At 32.3% G+C, this 18,470-nt stretch overlaps 1 protein-coding gene across 3 annotated transcripts in view; it reads left to right on the top strand.

Moving 5' to 3' along the window:
* The window catches only part of LOC126775760 (zinc finger protein 541), a 239,789-nt gene that overhangs the window by 144,051 nt on the left and 77,268 nt on the right, over positions 1-18,470 (top strand). For all 3 annotated transcript variants that reach the window (XM_050497844.1, XM_050497843.1, XM_050497842.1), the window contains exon 3: positions 17,222-17,414. In XM_050497844.1, coding sequence (XP_050353801.1) covers positions 17,222-17,414 — 193 coding nt within the window. The remainder of the gene's footprint in view (positions 1-17,221; positions 17,415-18,470) is intronic.

The following is an 18,470-nucleotide window of genomic DNA, read 5'->3' as shown; positions in this document are numbered from 1 at the left end:
AAATTTCTTTCTATTTGTTACATAAAGCCAAACAATAATGGTCACATATGTGCCGGGAATAGAATAGTATTGCTATACTAAAAGTTGGTCGGTCTCGCGGTGCTAATGCACTAATATTTGTTTATCGAATTTCTCCTGGCGAAGCTTCGACGAAAGTGGTAGTGGTATGTAAAAGTTAACGTGATATCGTGATAACATAAGAAAAAAATATTAACATAATAAGTTAAATATTTTGACGATGATAATGTATGGATGAGGTTTTGTTATCTGTAATTAATTAAAAAATATTTTTCAAAAGGTTGTTTGTTTTGGACGCGTTGGGGTCTACCGACGAATTGATATTGTATATGATTTATGGGTATGGCGTATTCTCAATTTATTTACGTATGCAGTCTTTGAAAGATAGAGGTGAAAACTTTGTCATGTTATAAGATTTTAGTGAGACTGCGGTTGCGTTCTTGGCTTGAATTCGAAAGAGAAGGGAAGGTAGACGTAATCGCTAACGAATCTATTATCTTTCCCGAGATCTTAAATGTGTAAAAGCCATGAGTTTTCTCCTAAATCGTTGGGTTATTATCATATCCATAGATCTAATAGGAATATTAATATTTATAATCTCCAAAAACTCCATATTGTTAGCTAATATACATGTAATACAAATTGATTCTAAAATATAATATGATAACCAACAAAAGCGTAATATAAAGTGCTTTAAATCAAAACGGAATCAATTTATAACTGTCCTTTCCGTTTTGTTAAAACTAACACATTAAGTCACGTAACAATGATTGCATATAATAAATCTATACCTATATAATGATTTGTATCTTATATAAACTGAGCAAGCCTACACAGTAACAGTCTGTGAATGTCCCACTGCTGGGCTAAAGGCCTTCTCTCCTCTTTTTGAGAACAAGGTTTGGAGCTTATTCCACCACGCTACTCCAATGTTCAGGTTGGTGGAATAGACATGTGGCATAATTTCAGTGAAATTAAACATATGCAGGTTTCCTCACGATGTTTTCCTGCACCGTAAAGCACGAGATGAATTATAATCACACATTAAGCACATGAAAATTCAGTGGTGCTTGCCCGGGTTTGATCCCACGATCATCGGTTAAGATTCACGCGTTTTTACCACTGGGCCATCTCGGCCTACACCGGTGCCCGATTAAATATATATTAATTTTATATGTTACTAGATCTCAGCACTGTTTCAATACGCTTTTCAATAAATTTTAAACTAAATTACATCAAAATTTATTTCCTTTATAACTTATAAACTGTAAATTAATATTTAACTCGATATTGAAGTTACAAGAAATATCCTCAAGAGGAGAACATCTCTTGCGAATATTATTAAAGTTGCCGTTCTTTAGAATTTTCGAGAACATCTAGACAAAATGAAGTATCCACGACACTGATTGAATTATGTGGCTACCTATAAAATCGAAGGGTTTACCTTCGATGACATAGCCAACAATTTCTTATCGACAGAAAGCAGAATACCAAGATATTTTACCGTGTACTTTTTCAATAATGTCATAAATCCAAATAAGAAAAGAAAACGTACAAAGTACAGTCTTAAAACAAAACCATATAAACGACCCTAATCGGATTTGCTTACATCTGGGAGTCTGCGGGATAAAACTGCATTAAAAACCCGAACAAAATGCTTTAAATTCGTTTCAATGTGTAATGCGCCATTTTAAATCTCACTTACACCTGTTATAAATGGGAAAACTTTTTCAGTGATATATACGAGCCTTTTACACAATTGAGATAAAAGTCGAAATTTTAGTGCCTAGTTTTTTAAAGTCAAATAAAAAAATTCAAGAACACGAATATAGCGATATATTCGCTATATTATTTGTACAAAATCTATTTTTAATATATCTATAAAAATAATTTCTTATTTTTAATCGTATTTGAACGAATTTGTCAGATTCAATGTTTAAATTGATTTATTTCTTATCGAATATAGAAGCATTTTAACAAACGACAGTCAACTTATCCATGAGATGTAGCCCACAAACAATCGAGTTGCAGATTCAGATAGCACAGGTTTCGGAAGTTGAATTGAAGACAATGCGGAGCATAAATCGACCATTATCACGGCAGCCGTCAAGAGGGCCGTTCGATTCAATTCCTGTCGCAGATTTACGACGAACCGTGTTAAGGAGTTCTCCTTAAGTCCATCCGTATTGCCATCGCAATAAAATTACTCTTGGGATTACGAAATTGTGTTATGTGTTTCATAAGGAGAAGAGAACACTGAAAGAATTCCTTTTAGATTGTTTTTAAGGACGTATCAACTGAGCATTAAGAATTCATAGGAATATTTTAAATATAATAGTGATCTTGTTTAAAACATAATATTTGCTTATCCTGTCTATACATTCCATCTGAAAGTGCCGCCGCCACTTGTACGTTTGTAATATAGTAGACGACATAAATTGCTTGAAATGTTATATATAATCTGGAAAAATGAACGTCTCAATTCTACTTATTTTCTTAGCTAAGGGCCTATATACAAGATGAAATTTTAAGCGCAGTAGATGAGCTCAGAACACCCCAAGAACGCGTTAGAAATCTAAGGAATAATTAAGCCTAGCCTTAATATCACTACTAAAGCTCAGATACTAATGTTGATACAGGTAGCCGAGCACAATCGCTTAAAAACCTACTTGTCGTCAAAGATAAGGAAACATACGGACGCTCGATATTTGTAATCTCATCAGATATTCTACCGCTAAACAGCAATACTTTGAAGGATAAGTGAACTAGTGTAACAAGGTTCGTGACGCATTTTCGGTATAAGGATTGGTTAATATTTCTTACATCGACATTGTCTATGGACGGTGGTGACTACTTAACATCAAGTGTTCCATTTGCCCGTCTTAACATAAAAACAAAAAATATATATCTAGATACGCGGTAGAGTGTTGACCAAGTCCAAGCTAACTGAACTGACGAGCAGCACCGTGTGTAATATTACACGAACCATTTGGAGCCACTTTTGACCCCCTCATAACTCAAAAACTATTTCACATAAACATATCAAATTTGGCTCATATATTAAGACCTGAAAGATACATATGTGCTCTTAATTTCATAAACCAATCTCAAACAGTTATTTAATATCTAAAAATCGTCATTTTTATCACTGACTAACCTATAGATCAAAACTCTAACCCAGTTCCAGATGACCTAGAAAGTTCAAATTTGGCATCCAGATAGATAGTTGAGTAAATAACAAAGTAACAAAGGAATAGATCAGAAAATAATATTTTTTTATCATTTTATTATAATTTTTCAATTAATTGATTCTATAAGGAACACTTACTTATAGTGCCTGTAATGTAAGAATCACAAAAGAAGTGCGAATAAATAAAACTTTTTTGTACTATTGGTAAAATTACATTTTAATACTTTTATGTATTCAATTTAACCTCAAATAACCCTCGCAGAGGGTAGTAGTATGTTCACAGGCTCGTCCTTCATGCCTTTGTCCACTGTCTAGGCAACGTACGCGTGCATCGTACGCGCTTTTGAAAAATTGCACGTTTATGCTTTGTGTAACGTATTACGGGTAAGGCCAGTCGACGGCGTATGAAAAAGTATTCGTTTGTAAAGAGCCTAAGATACGATAAAACGTTCTGTATTAAAGGACAAGTCACAGATTTGGAACGGTTCCAAGCAATTGTCGTTGGCATAACAAAAACGCTTTCTATTAACATCAGAATCAACGGCAAAACAAACCGGGCACGTGCAATGGGCTGTTACATACACATTACGTAATATGGCAAGCTTGGTAAACGAAAAGCGTAATATTAAACTTTGTGAATCATTCAAAAATTTCTTTCTGCTAACTTATAGTTTTAATGCCTCATCGTATTAAATATTAGAATTTGACCACAGCAACATTTGTAAGTAAGTTAATAAGCTTCCTAGTCCAAAGAATATATCTTTGAACCGAAAACCGAAAGTCAAAAACCGACTTATTGGTATACGCTATTTTGATATTTGTAAGGTTGAAATATAATAATAATTAATTGTAGTCAACGTCGCATATCATAAATTTCTAACAGTTACAATCAAATTAAAAATCATTGTTCTATTTACATAACAATTATTCATGAATGTTGCTTTAGTTTTAATATAATTACAATTATTCTCGACTCGTTTTATTTGAGTTGCTTCTGGAAGTATCGATTATAGCGTAGAATAAATATCGTAAATTAAATTATATATAAAAGTAGTGTATAATAATTATAAATAAAAATAGTGTATTTCTTTCATTTCTAATATTTTATTACATAGCGAGTAAAAACGTCTTAAAATAGAATAATTTTTAAATAATACTCATATTTCAATCTCAACATACTACAAAACTAATGGCAACAGTTATATATTTTTCTTAACATACGCTTAAAATATTTTACATAATATTTGTTAAAATTTAGTGTTTTGAAAACTACGATCATATTTAATATTAAAACAAGGAAAATTTTCCAAACTCCTATAACATGTGTACAATTAGAACCCAACAATGTAAACACCTAATTAATTATTTTAAACTCCCTGCAGTACTACTTTATTACTGGCAACAATCCGGCTGCATCAAAATTTTAACCATATCTGTTAACATTTCTAATTATACAAACTTTTAAACTGGCAACAATTTACTATTTCAATATGCAATACTTTACTCAGACCATCCAACATGTATAATTATGTGTAACATATTTGTACATAATTAAATATCTTATTAACGTTGTACATATCATTCTGCATTATGCTAACAGGTAAATATGATATTTTATTCGGTTTGTTTTATATTTAGTGAGTATCATTTGTAGCATGTTATATACTTATTTTATTTGTCATACGTTCTCTCATTTATATGTTTATATAAGAACATACGAAATGTTTGTTTATACTGTTAATATTTATATTCTAAGTTTATGCATAAACTGAAGAAGCGAAAATAAAGTAACAGATATCTATGGAATATCCGATAAAGTAAATGCCCGTGTCATTTGATATCCTTGGTGACATGATTCAAGCTATTTTCTTAACTAGTTGCATAATTAGTTCAAAAATATTGTAACGTAAATAAATAAAATTTTGATTTGAAATTTTTATTTTCAAAAATTTAGTAAAAGTGCTGCTTTGCTTAAATTTCCCGTGAAATATTGATATCTAAGTCATGAAGCAATTAATGTATCAAATCCACAAAAATAAGACATGCGAACAATGTAACCCGAATTCCTGTTCGCACGGACCATTTAACCCAATAAATTTGGACCATTACCCGTGTCCAAGCGGTGCCGCCATAAAGCGTTTTAGAACGGGCGTGTCGCTTTGAAAACTCGTTACACTTTTTTGGCGAAGACAGCAATGAAATTAATTTTGTATAATTGGCCCATTACAGAACGGTTGGGCGGCGCTTTGTTGACCGCATAACGAGTCATTAGCCGAGTTACACAAAACCGAGTCAATATCACGATATTTGAGTAAAATAACAAATCTAAGAGCAAATACGCTTACTTATGAGTAACTTGCTCAAACGCTTACATCTACATACATACACAGGCTTTTCCCTTTACTAAACCACACACTACATATATGTATAACTATTAGTGCCAAGCTGGTGCAGTCTATGTAAATATTAATAATATTTATTGCAATCCTTTACCATATACGAAATGAAAATATCTCCCGTGAAAGTCAAAGCGATTGGTAAACATTACATAGTGAACACGCCAGCAACGAATGCAAACGAACGCCGATGGCCAATAAACAAAACATATGTACCGAATATTATATTTGTAGTAAATTCACATTTTCAGTAAAATATACAGAGATACAAACACCACAATGATTGATTTTGCATACAAAACCTTAATGGCCAAATGAGTCCACTCTAAAGTTTACTGGTGGTAGGGCTTTGTGCAAGCTCGTCTGGGTAGGTACCACCCACTCATCAGATATTCTACCGCAAAACAGCAATACTTGATATTGTTGTGTTCCGGTTTGAAGGGTGAGTGAGCCAGTGTAATTACAGGCACAAGGGACATAAAATCTTAGTTCCCAAGGTTGGTGGCGCATTGGATATGTAAGCGATGGTTGACATTTCTTACAATGCCAATGTCTAAGAGCGTTGGTGACCACTTACCATCAGGTGGCCCATATGCTCGTCCGCCTTCCTATTCTATAAAAAAAAAAAAATAACATCTTCGATTCTGTGATACATAAAATGACTGAATTCATTCATATGATAAATCAGTCATTTTTCACAATAATGATTATCATATGAATAAATATGAAAAATCTTTATTTTATTTAATTCATTTTCTAAACCTCAACACCGAAATGGTTTACGGTCCACCATGCGCATAAAGTTTAGTATTAATTTTATTTTTATTTCTTACAATACCTAGTACACTCTTGTTGTCTTTAACTGGACCGAGGGACCAGTTAAACATTTTTATATAGATCTTAATGCCTGAATAAAAATTAGGGAAATAATACTCGAAACTCCATTGGTTTCATATAAACCAAAAGTCGTCTCTATAACCGTAACAGCCTGTGAATATCCCACTGCTGGGCTAAAGGCCTCCTCTCCTCTTTTTGAGGAGAAGGTTTGGAGCTTATTCCACCACGCTGCTCCAATGCGGGTTGGTAGAATATAAATTTAAAATTTTAATGTATTATATTCGATATGCTTGTAATTTACAAATTTTGCATTAAAAAGTAACTATTAAAAATCATGTATTTTTTCATTCAAAGTGAAATATTGTGAAGTTTTACTTTATCAATCCGTCCGAGTACAAAGAAGTAAAAACGGGAAAAGGAAACATTTTACCGGAAATCCTTTCTGTATGACTAAAACAGATTTTCCAAATATTGACTTAATTACAGAATCAAACAAAATAAAACAAGTCGTGCACTGATTCAGTCCGAAAATTCAGTACGTGTTTCAAAGGCAAAGATGTGAAAATATTTTTTAAATCGCGTATAAACTTCACGCTCACGCCCAGATTCTGTAAACAAAATAACTACACTTTTGACTTACTCGGAAATTGACGTATTATTATTTACATTTCGGCTCGTATCGCGTATCGTCTATGTGAACACGAGGTAAATATTGGATAGTAAATAATAATAAAAGCTGTATGTATTCGGAAAAAGATTTCGGCAACACAAACGGTATGTACTCGTGTAATGGAAAAATGGATTATCGCTGAGCGAAATTTAACACATAAACTATGCATAGAGATAATAATCCTGACGCGTGTACAAGGCAATTTGAATAAATAAATAGCTGCTGTCTAATATTGGTAAGTTCTGGCTTACGATAATACAAAATCGATACAGTAAGCTCCAATTAATCGGCACAGCCGGAGTTGGCATCGCTTACAACCCTCTCTGCGTCTTGCCTGCACACTTGGAAATTATTCATACACCTAAAAGCATCGTTTATTAATATTCAGTTTACAGAATTATTAAGCTCATAATGATTTCAGTTAATAAATTAGTAGTTTTTTTTAAATATGAATCATAAAATTAATGTGTCTATTATAATTACTGAATTGTAGAAAATTCAAGATAACGGCTTATGTGTCTACTTATTGGTCTACTGTGATAAAACGGTTAAGCAGCAACAGTGATAAATGCCATTTCCTATTACCTTTGTCTAATTTTAGTGTATTCCATTCAATACACTAAAATTAGAAAAAAGGGTTTATAAAAATAAAAAAGGCCATATTTTCATCATTAATTTGATTCATTGACATAATAATAAAGGTTGCCTTAAACAACCAATGCCATATGCCATGGAGTAAATTAGATACCACATGTTCATGAAATAGTATGAGCACTATGCGTCTATCTTTTTCGGCCAACAATGACGTCACAAATGTCTTAATTGTCCCTTAATATTATTCTACAGAATTTCTTGTCCCTGTAATTATAATAAAGGATACACGCAATAACATAGCGTATCACCGTGAGTCGATTTTCAACGTTTCGCGAGTGAGATACGAAATGATTTAACTACTATTCTATAACTATTTTTAAATAAATTTATATGCTAGATGTACAAGTACGTACATATGTACAAGTAAGTACAAATTTACATTTTGTGTTTACTGACATATTATGTCTAGGCCGAGATGGCCTAGTGGTTAGAACGTGTGAATCTTAACCGATGATCGTGGATTCAAACCCGGGCAAGCACCACTGAATTTTCATGTGCTTATTTTGTATTTATAATTCATCTCGTGCTTGACGGTGAAGGAAAACATCGTGAGGAAACTTGCATGTGTCTAATTTCATTAAAATTATGTCACATGTATATTATACCAACCCGCATTGGAGCAGCGTGGTGGAATAAGCTCCAAACCTTCTCCTCAAAAGCTAGAGGAGGCCTTAGCCCAGTAGTGGGACATTAACAGGCTGTTACTGACATATTACGTAATTTTTGTATATTTAAGTTATTTCATTGTTCTCGTTGTAGTGACTTTTATGTTTTATTTGCGAATAAATCGCATACATCTGTTATTAAGTAGAGAATGATAAATAAACACAACATTTAATATTTCGATGTTGAATTTAAATAAAATTATTTAAAATGCAATTTCAGAATTTTCATAAATAATAATTAATATGAGATATTTCAATATAATACAATAATTATTTTCGAATATTAATTCCAGCGTTAAAGAAAATCGAAATGTGTAAACAAGTGCCAATCACTTATAGAACGTGAAGTTAAAAATTGTTATCCGAATTTGTTCATTCAAATGGAACCGAACGAATTCATTAGTGAAAAATATGTTTGTAAATTAATCTCTTGACAGCGTATATATTACTTTTATAACACGAACGTACATGGACTATAAAATTAAATAATATTTCAAATTTACAGTCATTTTAAATGAATATTATAAATTCGAAAGTGAATTTGTTTATTTATTTGTCACACTTTCACCGCTTAACTAATCAACCGATCATCATGAAAATTTACATAAGGGAATTAGAAAAATACATAGTGTGTATACTTGCCTTTTTAAACTTCTCGCGCGTGCTAAGCCACAAGTAGGAACTAGTTTTAAATAAATTGAACCAATATTATAAAGGGAAAGATTTTAAATATATTAAGAAATGGTTGAACTCGGGAATAAAAGGAGTAGGGTATGCTACAAGATGTACATACAAGTTGGCTGTACATCTTTTACCTTACTTTGCATGTTCTAAATATTTCCTTAATTTATTAAAAATGTGTAAAAATGAATACAAAAAATCTATTTTTCGATAACACTAAATTGATAATATAAAATTGCATTCAATTCCCTTGTATTTAGAGTTTACACAAAACAAATTCAAAAATCTTATGTGTTTATTCATACTGCAAAATTCTTGCTAATCATATATGCATGAAGGCGCTTTCTCGTGTGCCAAAAAATACAAATTGTATAAACAACAAACTTGATTCTTAGTCATGTTGGTCTGCTTACATAAAACTTTATTTAGTTTACAAACTCTAAGCCAGTGAATGTTAATAAAAAAAACAACCAAAAATACACGAGTACATTCACAAATGAAGCACACAAAATAATATATGACTTTCATGCTCACAGATAATACAAAATCGATACGGTAAGCCTCAATTAATCATAGATGCGGAGTTTGCTTTTTCCGATGCACAAGCTTTTTAGTGGAAACGTAATTCCCCGTATTGTTGATTCGTCGGGCTTCGTGTGTTTTGGTTATTTTATGAAGGGAGTGTTATGTTCCGTTTTTAAAAACTAAAAAAAAATACTATATTGGAGAATCGTTGATTAAAAGAAGAGTTATAAATGCGCCGTGAAAAGGTTTCAGTTTTAAACCGATGCAGCGGAAAACTTTAAAAGACTCAGCATTGAGGGTTTATCTTAAAAATAACTTACATTGCTAATATAGAACTTTGCTCCTTCTTATTCTTTTCGCTTGGTCCTACAACTTTTCGTTATAAATTATGAATCACAAATCATTTAAACTTACAAAAAAAGTAGCTAAGTACATATGTAATTCAGCCTTTTTTTTTATTTAATCATTTATTTTCATAGGACATAGAAGATTCATAGTAACACATAGTTACAATACACATACATACATAGTACACCTGTAGTTGTAGGCGGTAAAGGAAAACAAAATTAAATAACTTTTTAATTTTTTCTCTACATTAATTTACCGATCATATAAAAAAATATAATACACTTAATATAATATTATAATCATCAGTAAAAGTTTTCGCGGCCGCCACATATAATTATTATCGAATATCCGAATGAAATCAATACAACCTCACTTATAACCGAGGTTACGTTATCGTTATTACAATTAAAACAATATTAACATATAATATGTTGTATAATTTAATTACAAAATGTAATTATACATTATCTCTTTATTTTGTATGGAAGTAAAAGTAAAAAGCGTATAACTGCGGATTTTCGTGCGAAGCAAGTAGTTTTTCCTTTACCGGCGAGCATAGAGTGAATGAGATGTTTGCTGAATTTGATCCCTTAATCATCGGTTAAGTTGCCGACACGATTGGTCGCAGGGACAGGTCTTGTTCGACTTCACGGACCAGGATTTACTGGTGGTAGGGCTTTGTACAAGCTCGTCTGGGTAGGTACTAACTACTCATCAGATATTCTACCGCAAAACAGCAGTACTTGGTATTGTTGTTGTTTGTAATTACAGGCACAAGGGACATAAAATCTTAGTTCCCAAGGTTGGTGTCGCATTGGATATGTATGACATTTCTTACAATGCCAATGTGTAAGGGCGTTGGTGACCACTTACCATCAGGTGGTCCATATGCTCGTCCGCCTTCCTACTCTATAAAAAAAAAATCTCCCTCTCCGCATTCCACGCGGGGCACGCCTCCAGCGTATGCTGAGCGCACCGCAGTGGTGGCACATCGCCGACGATTCGCATTCGATCTTACACAGGTATACTCCAAAACAACCGTGTTCGGTCATTACCTGGTGTTTTAACTGCTAGGCCATCTCGGCTTCATTTTATTTTGAATACAACTTGGTATTTGCACGCCACAGTTAGGGCTTTCTTTAATTGCTTTTGACTGTCTAGCAACCCATCTTGCTCAGTGGGTGACTTTTTCATAATTATATAATTACAGAAAGATAAATAGATTGCATTGTTCCTGTTGCTTTGCTATGTAAAGAATGGTTCCTCCTTACCATCAAGTTTTGCACCAAATTTCGTTGTCGTCCACCGCCCACGAATCTCTTATAAATTATCTAAAAATGTTTTTTATAAATTTTATTTTTTATTTTATTATTTATAAATTTTTGTTCATTTCTCTTAAAATGTGTTTCTTGAGAACTTCTCGAGACGAACAAAACGTGCGTCAAGTGTGCAGTCCATATACTGTAGCTGCAGCAGACCTGTCCCGACTTCGTACGGATAAAATTCATACAAAGTGAATTTAGAGGTAAAATTTTCGAAAAATTAGTTTTGTTTACGTTAGAATAAAAATCTGTTCCGAATTTCAGCTTTCTAGACTTATTGTGGTGGTGGTACGTTGATAGACAGTAGGATAGACGATTTTATGAGTATAGATCGACTGTAAAGTCAATCCATATATTTAAAAATATATAAAAATGGTATACAATATCGAAACTTACAATAGATAAACATATAATAGTAACGAAATATAATTCCTTTAAAATTTAATCACAATATTGAACCACATAGCCAAACAGATGAAGATAAAAGCGTTTTAAAAAGGGATAATATTTTACCAATGACTCCTTTAATACGAATTGCAGGAAATTTTATCATTGCAACGAAATAAGTACGTCAACGTCGAAAGCGAGTCCTTTATCTACGTAGATACGAGCATGTACTTATATGTATGCACCCGTCCAATGTCCACCCATTGAGATGAATCTCTGTGACGGCCAATATAATACTAACAATTTCACATTCACATTTTACTGCCCATAAAAAATATCTGCCTATATTTTACGGTGTCATGGGAATTTTTGTGATTTTATTTCTCCCGCCTCAGTGATTTGGTTTTGTCCGATAAACGGCCTCGACATTTTGGTTATGACGTCATTAAACATAATCCTTTATTATAAAACAAGCTACCTGAACATGTGCTGTAAAATTAATTTATATAAAAAAAAATGTAAATAATTTTTATAAACTACTAAAGATAGATCAATATCGTATTGGAAGAAATGCGCTTATTTATTTCTTTATCTATGGAACCATTTTTTTTTCTATGGAAGTTGAATTCCATAATAATATAATACTTAATAAATATACGACAATTCAATATTGACATATTAATATTAAGATAAAAGTAAAAATAATTGTATCACGGCTGGGCTGCCCTGTTGAGAAAGTTTAGAGCCTATTCCATCATGGCGGTCAAATGGGGGTTGGTTGATTAAACAAGTAATCGTAATCAAATACATGATTAACTAATTTGAAGCATCCGCTACCTTTTTTTACTTATATTTTATTTCACGTCCTTATTTTCTACCAAAAATACTAGAGGTTCGAAAAATACCATCACAATCACAAAATCCATTTCACCTACCAAATGACGAAGGTACAAATAAATTACATTTACGAATAAAAAGAGTATAATTGCTTGTAATTAGCTACACCATACACATGTCAAAAATAGGGTAACACGAAAGAAGGTCGAACGTGCGAATCCACGTAAAAATGTGGGGATATAAAAACTGTGTACGGTATAATAGTCTTTATGGTTAACGTAATAGAGATTGATATAGCAGTCCATACATATGAGACCTGTATTTTGAAGGCTTGTGTACACTCTTTGTTATTTAGTTACTACATGTACGTTAGGGATTCATTTGCGAACAATACCGAGGCTTAATCACACACGCGATCTTTAATATTATGTTTTTTGTGATGTACCCGACTACATATAATAAAGCAAGACGAAAACAAAACTTCGATTGTGTTTTGTTATTTATTTTTTGACTCAATATTCCAATAAATGTATTATGTAATAATAAGTAAACACCTGTTTATTTGACCGCAAGAGCAAGAAATGAATAATTAACACAAATTGAGCACGCGGAACCTCTCTCCGGTAATGCTCGTTGCCTGGGTCTGATCTCTCGCACATTGAGTTCATTCTCACTACTGTGCCATCTCGGCTCTTTTCTTATAATAACTTGATATCAAATAAATATCTATGTATAAATTATTTAACAAACGAGAATATATGAAAAGAGATTATTCATGATTTAAGTTAAAATATGAATATGTAATGATGTATTTGATCAAGTCAAGGTCAAAATTTGTATATAATGTTATATACTTGCACATTATACTTGCTTATTAATTGTAAACAAGTAAGTGTAATGTTTCTGAATAAAACCGAAGTCCTGAGAAGAACCGGCGAAAGAAACTCAGCTGATCCATGTTATCTTAAGATTCAAATGACAAGAGAAAAATATACCATTTCTATTACACGAGTCATCAGAATTAAAGATAGTTTAACATTAATTACAAAATTTTCACCTTCACAGACATCGCTCAGAAGGAATAAATAAAAACTTTACTAAGCAAACATGTTTTCGAACTATCGTTTTGAAAGTTAAATATATTTTTTTATAAAATAGGTTTTTTATATAAACTGACGGGCAAATTGGTCACCTGGTGGTAATTGGTGACCATAGACAATGACGCTGCAAGAAATATTCACCGTTCCTTACATCGCCAATTCGCCACCAACCTTAGTTCCTAACGTTATGTTCCTCGTGCCTGTAGTTACACTGGCTTACTAACCCTTCAAATCAGAAAAAAATATTACTAAGAATTGCTATTATAGAATATCAGATGCGTGGGTACTTACTTACTTACCCTACAACCCTAAAATGTTACAAAGATATATGCATATATAATGCACGCGATAGTTATACAAGCGTAGCCCAATATCATATTCATAAGATAGGCTCATATTTAAATGCTAGGATCAAACTACCAGCAATTTGCGAGACAACATAATTGCGAGTAATCAACACTAGATACGTACCCGATACGTGTTATGGTATGTAGCTTATGTAGTAGATTTTTTTTTTAATTATATAATATTAAATAAAAATACATGTTACGAAGCACACAACCCTTTCATTGTACTTTATAATTTAAGGAAGGATAATATGAATATCGTCGTTTGTTCTAGTTACTTTATTATATAACAGTATTATATAACAGTACAGAGCGACTCGGGGTATGTACCCAAGTACATACCCCGGATCGCTCTGATAAAGTGTTAGTGTTTATTTATTTATTTATTTATTTATTTATTTATTTATTTATTTATTTATTTATTTATTTATTTATTTATTTATTTATTTATTTTGGACAACCAACAATTTATTTATTTATTTATTTATTTATTTATTTATTTATTTATTTATTTATTTATTTTGGACAACCAACAGTAGATACATTACAGATTTACAAAGTAGTAACAATAGAAATTTCAAAGTTTTTTGACAAATGTTCCACTAATTATAGGTTATCACATCTTTCATAAAAGCATCACATTATAAATAGTTATTAAATAGGGTCAATAATTGAAAAATTTAAATTGAATATTACATTATAAATTGTAAATTATATATAGTCATTAAATTAAATTAAGTAAAACAAGTCCATAAAATACAAATACATTATTAAAATTAAAATTACATTATTAAAATTATTAAAAAGATTGTGAAATGATTATTAAATTTACGAATATTGACTTAAATATAATTTTAGAGAAGAATATCCTTATATAAGCAGTAAATAATCAAATTGGATCTTAGCGAGATAGTTCAACGAGGGTAGGTGTTTAGGTAATTTAAAATGTTGCGTTTGAACTGAGACAGGCTATTATGGAAAACATCCAAATCAGCTACTAGTTTTGAAATGCTGTTGTATGAATCAGATAAGCGGGGTATAAGTGATTTTTTCCCTAAATTTGTCCTGTATGTTCCTGCATGCAAAAGATTACCTATTCGTCTGGAATTGCTACGAGGTAAATTAAATGTCATCGAGGCCAAAATCTCGGGACTATCAATATTATTATTAAATATAGTGTAGTGTGTATATGTGTTAGGAAAAAATCTCAGTAGCAGCCCGAATTTCGGTAGTTAACAGTGTTTACATTCTCGTGCCTCATAAAGCAAGTAAAATCATGGTCTTGCGACTCAACTCTTTCCGGTCGTGTCGCATTGCTGTCTAATCATTCATGGGCTCAATCCTAGATTGGTTGGCTTGGGCCCATTCAACCCAGAGTTGAAAGCTAAGATCTCGGAGTCTGCGGCCTTATTTGCTGGCCACTAGACCAACAATTCTGTCGTTTTTTTTTAATTCCTACCTTTATTCAAATCAAATACAGGTTAACATACTAACAACTCAAGTATCAAGATTAATTTCTTAATTAATGAAAATGCTTCAAATTTTCATTATTATGATACCTCACAATTGATTACAAGTGTTTATTATTGTTGCATATATTCGTTGTAATTAATAGTTCTACAACTAATGGTGTCGTATCACAATGCCATTAGCATTATCCACTAATGGCTTAGCTTCCATTACCAAGCTCAAAGCGATATAAACTGAATAATTATTATAATTATTATTTAAATCATATCTAAGAGATAAATATATGTAATTAATTATAAATATTATTCATTTATGATGTAATGTTATTTATTACAACAATGATTACAAGACCAACCTCATAAAAATTAAGAATACAAGAAGGTATGTATTTTAATCCTAATATTCTATCCTATATCACTGTGACATTGCCACCTCTAACATAAAAAAACTACGATAATAACAAAAAAACTATACAAGAAAAATATCGATTGCAGAACGGTACCATATTTCCATATGTAAGGTATGACTAATTCGTCTTGGGATACCCATTAAACGAAGATTTTCTAACATTTAACAACCAAATTCTGAATTTTAGGAAAATTTGAGAACTTTATGCTATAGAAACTGATCGGACCTTCTGAATATATAAAAATGTAGACTTCTTTTATTAAATTGAAACCTTGATGATCTTTTGATCTTTAGTTATCCAACACGAGCCTGTAATCTTCAGTCATTCGATATGATTTACATCTAGACACAAAATTCGTAAATGATCGCAGGATTTAGTAATGTACTTCAATTATACTCATTGACTAAACTTCGTAATTCCTGTTTTGCCGTTTGAAACACGGTATATTGACCTACATATCTAATTCATCGTGACTGGTCAAAGAGCTTACCGTTGTTTCGCAATCTACTTCAAAAGATTGGACTCTGAAACGCTTGTTAGATAAATAATTGACCAGAATTGTTTGACTTAAATTATCATACCAAAAATATCGTACAACTGATCAAATTAATAAATTAAATAAAACCACAAAATCTGTATCTCTTCAGTGGATACCATAACATGTTGAAATAATTGGGAATGAGATAGTGGACCACCTGGCAAAACAAGCTAGTGTCGATGGTATAACAATACCTGTGGACCCATATTTCTCTGATCTTATTTGGATGTATAAAGAAAAATGTAGGTTCTGGTGGAAAGAATATTTTGATGAACGTTCAAAAGAAAAGGGCATAAAACAATGCAACCACAACCTTGGAATGAGCCATGGATAGACAGATGTGACCTTAATCGTCAAGACCTCATTACGGCTTTAAGACTTCGCTCCGGACACCTTCCATTAAACTCATTTGCGTATTTACTTAAAAAAGTAACAACTGCCTATTGTAGCGAATGTGGTGTAACTGAAGAGATATATCATATATTACTGGAATGTGTTCGGAGCGAGTTACTTAGGCTATTGATAAATGAATAACCTTTATGGCATTTCCTAACAGCAATGAGGCGAAAATATTATACAAATTAACTAACAAATGTCTACGATTAAGGAAATAATTGTATTGTATAACTAACAGAGCGTCATAGTCACAAATCACTAAGCTCTTAAAAATAAATAAAAAAATAAATAAAAAAACTTTGTTTAAATAAATAATGTTTTAAAGGAACCGTTCTAATAATGTAAAAAGCATTTAAATGTATCAAATAAAAATAGAAACATAAATGTCAAGGTTTCTTTTTAAAATGATTACAATATTGATTTGTTGTCAGGTTGCGACAACGCGCTTGCCGCTGCCGACATTCTCGCCGCGCGCCGTGCTGATGTACAGCGCGGCGGTTGGCGGCGAGGGCGTAGCGCTACAGCTTCGAGAAGCAACGCCAGCCGAGATCGACGAGCGACTCGCTATCGCATGTCATGAGCCAGAGCTGCTTGCAGACTTACTGCACGCTGCTGCAAATATTGGTAAGTAATTTTTTACTTACACATATAAACTTACTTACTACATGTGGTCTCGTTGCTGCACAGAATTAGTGTGGTGAATTTACATCTGTTTGTCTGTTTTAAACAATAAATAAAAAACTGCATTCTATTTGCGAAATTAAAAACATGAAAAATCAAATGTAAGAAGCTTGATTTTTGGAATATAAACGAAAAATTGTGGATTACTTAATGTATGCTGACAAAGACTGGCGCTTCGCCATTCCCATTTCAATTCAATGTATTGGCAACCTTCTACTGGTAACAATTAGTGTGGTATTTTTTGGCCAAAGCTTTAAACATACACAAATTGGGTACAATATGTAATTGTAAATATATACTCACACATTGGATCAAATTGAATGTAGTTCAAAGGATGTAACGTCAACCCAGACAGCAAACACTGCAACCTTGTGTCGTATAAGCAACTTATTAATTTAATTCAATATATATTTTTTATAGAATAGGAAGGCGAATAAGCATATGGGCCACCTGATGGTAAGTAGTCACCAACGCCCATAGACATTGGCATTGTAAGAAATGTTAACCATCGCTTACATCACCAATGCGCCACCAACCTTGGGAACTAAGATGTTATGTCCCTTATGCCTGTAATTACACTGGCTCACTCACCCTTTAAACCGGAACACAACAACACCAAGTACTGCTGTTTTGCGGTAGAATATCTGATGAGTGGGTGGTACCTACCTAGACGAGCTTGCAAAAAGCTCTACCACCACTGAAATTCAATATTATAATACATATTCATTCTTACCATAAATATTACATGTACAACTATTTAAAATATATATAAAGATCATGGAAACCACCACAAGGGAAAAGTGCTGTCAACAAAATTGGCATTCAGTTGGAGCGAAAGCCAACTTGTTTTATTTGACTGCGGCCCAAGAATGAGGAATATTCTTGCTAGAAGCCGTTATGTCGGGCGTTTTGAAATTCAAATATGAAATTTTGCATTCGAAACTGGCTTCGAGCATCGCTCGCGTTTGCCGGACAGCATTACCATTTACGGCCATTTGG

This window comes from Nymphalis io, chromosome 19, assembly GCF_905147045.1.
Source record: "Nymphalis io chromosome 19, ilAglIoxx1.1, whole genome shotgun sequence".
NCBI classification, from domain to species: domain Eukaryota; kingdom Metazoa; phylum Arthropoda; class Insecta; order Lepidoptera; family Nymphalidae; genus Nymphalis; species Nymphalis io.
This window is presented reverse-complemented; position numbering and strand designations above follow the sequence as displayed.